This window comes from Zea mays, chromosome 1 (assembly GCF_902167145.1).
Source record: "Zea mays cultivar B73 chromosome 1, Zm-B73-REFERENCE-NAM-5.0, whole genome shotgun sequence".
Classification (NCBI taxonomy): domain Eukaryota; kingdom Viridiplantae; phylum Streptophyta; class Magnoliopsida; order Poales; family Poaceae; genus Zea; species Zea mays.
Genome location: NC_050096.1, coordinates 56125104 through 56127682, shown reverse-complemented (window position 1 = coordinate 56127682; position 2579 = coordinate 56125104). Strand labels below are relative to the sequence as shown.

Below are 2579 nucleotides of genomic sequence, written 5' to 3'. Positions count from 1 at the left end.
TGTGCCCCCTCATCATGCTCCCCTGGCCCCACCGGTGCACCGCCCTCCTACAGAACCTCAGCGGCCAGTGGAGTTGCTGATAAAAGCAGGGCAGAGCCCGAATCCCCGTACCGCCTGCCCCTGCCGGGCGGGCTGGAAATTTCGGCTCCTTGGAACGACTCGTGTGGGGCGAAGCCGCGAATGGGAGGATCGCTCGATCCAAGAGACGGATAGTGATTTTCACGACAACGAGGGCGCAGCAGCGCAGATCTACGGGCCTAGAGAAAGAGCCCTCGCGCCCAGCGGAGGACCAGTTGGAGGCGGCCGGCGAAACTAGCCGAGTCCGATCGGCTGCTGCCTGCTTGTGTTCTGGGTGGAGACTGGAGAGGGGGGAGGGATGCAGTCTTTGGACGACCTGGAAGCAACGCCTCCGCGCGCGGGGGGTGGGACCGTGGGAGTCGTCGGGTGCCTGCTCAGCAGAACAACACGCGGATCGGAAGCTGACAGTGTTCGTCGCGATGCGGGCGGGCGTTGGATCGGCGATGTGTGGCTTGTGGGGTGGGCCAGGGTGCCGTACTCGTGTCGATGACTTGGCCTCGTGCCGGCGTGCATGAGCTGCCACAGCGTGAGGCCCTGAGCTCGAGGATCGCGTCGCATGGGTGGTAGTCTGGGTTTGGTTTTCTTGGAAAAAAATTACTCCACGTCTTCGAGATTCGAGCTTGTCAACGTCTCGTGCTCGTCGGCTCAACTGTCCACAACTGATAGTTTTTTAAGGCTAAATGGAAAAAAACGTCGAAGCTAAATGGAAACAATCTTTTCGTCTACACATATTATCTCTTAACTATATTTATACTTAAAGATTATAGGTTGTATCATTAAATTTTTTAGCTATTTCTTATACTTAGAAAAACGAATCAAGAGCTCTAGATTTCTGGGTTCCGTAGAAATATTTAAAGAGGTCTATTTGAGAGCAAGTATAATAAGCTAATATATGTGGGCTGCAAAAGATAAATTTGATTTATGGTGATGTAAAAAAATATAAGTGGAGAGGAAAACGAGGGCTTACTAATAGTTAGCTAAGAGTGAGTTGCACGTGGCTCCAAGACTCTCGATTAGAGAGAATGGTGAACTAAATATTAAATGTACAACTTGTATCATAAAAAAAATATTAAATGAATATGCTTTTAATTGGTTAAATGTGGTATGGCAATATCATAAAGCTCGCTATAAACTATATTAACTTGCTCTGATGAACTGCGAATATGATATTAAACACGAGGCATTTATAGAGTTTATTTTTTAAAAATATAGTATTTGGTAGAAGAATAATTTATAGTCCACTTTGAATGGTTTATACAAGTTTCCCGTGCACGTGTAGGCGAGGCGAGCCAACAAAAACATCGGCGCAGCCGGGCAATCAAACTAAGAGGCTATTTACCAGAATAATTTACAGCCGCATTGCTTCATGGATTCGAAACTCATCACATCGAGGCGTCAAGACCTATCAGGCTACCGTTCCAAGTTTCCATTCAATATCTCGTGAATTGTATTGATTTAAGAATCGGTCGCTATTGGAGTATTGATGCACCTCTATGAATGAATGAGATGCGGACAAATTTATACATGCATGATGGGGACGTGAAGCCGTGCCGCATGAAACACGCCCCGGTTTTCGATTACTATAGAATTGGGCGCGTGTTGCGCGTTTTATCTGGACTCTAGCATTTTTTTTTTGCATAATAAATCGATCAAAAAAATCAAATATGTGACATAAAGGATGCAACATCTATAGATGGGTTTAGTTCTCGCTGGAGTTAGGCGAGACGAGCTCGTTCTCGCATTTGGCATCATTAGAGAAGATCTCTTTTTGGATGGGTCCGCAATGCGGAGCAGGACGCCTTTCTGATCTGCAATGCAGGAGAGGGATCCGAAGCATAAGATCCCCCAGCATTGAAGGTGACCAGGATGTCGAAGATGATAGCCATGAAATCGTCGTAGATCAACGTCGCACCCCTATCTGATGCGTCAACTGTTGGTGTTTATGACCCGACTGCGCACCACGGGATTACCCCACGTGATGCTTTTGGGTAGGATGACATCGTTAACTACGACTCGATGATATGTGCAGGAGCACGTCGGACTTGCACAAGGATTTATACAGGTTCAGACTGCTAGAATGCTAACACTGAACTTCATGTCGAGGCTGTGTATTGGAATTGCTTTGAAGTGTATGGATACAAATGAGCTATGGTGGTGCTAAGGTGTAGTTGATGAGAGCTAGTGTATGATGGGATAGATGTTTTCGTAGGGGCATCCTCTCGGCCTTATATAGGTGACCAGCGGGTTATCCCTTTATAATTTGTGTTCACTGTCTACTTTACCTATCTCCTTTTATCGTGGCTTCTAGTCCTGCTTATCCGGAGTTCAATCGCTTCCTCAGCCGAGTTAACGCCGAGTGTTTAGCCCTTCATGTGCGTGCAACCTCTTCATCCAAGATATCAACACTTCGGTCTACGCATGTCACACCCGAATTTAAGGGGCAAACCCGGGTGCATCTAAGATGTATGCTAGGATCAAGTCTCACACATATGATGACTCAT

The 2579-nt window shown here is 46.8% G+C and overlaps 1 protein-coding gene across 1 annotated transcript in view; it reads right to left on the bottom strand.

The window, feature by feature from the left end:
- Positions 1-764, bottom strand: part of LOC103634617 (vacuolar-sorting receptor 1) — an 18957-nt gene extending 18193 nt beyond the window's left edge. The window contains exon 1 of the mRNA XM_020546368.3: positions 1-764. This exon is cut by the window's left edge and continues 282 nt beyond it. Within this exon, the coding sequence (XP_020401957.1) occupies positions 1-16 (16 nt within the window). The 5' untranslated portion in view covers positions 17-764.
- Positions 765-2579: the final 1815 nt, after the last annotated feature.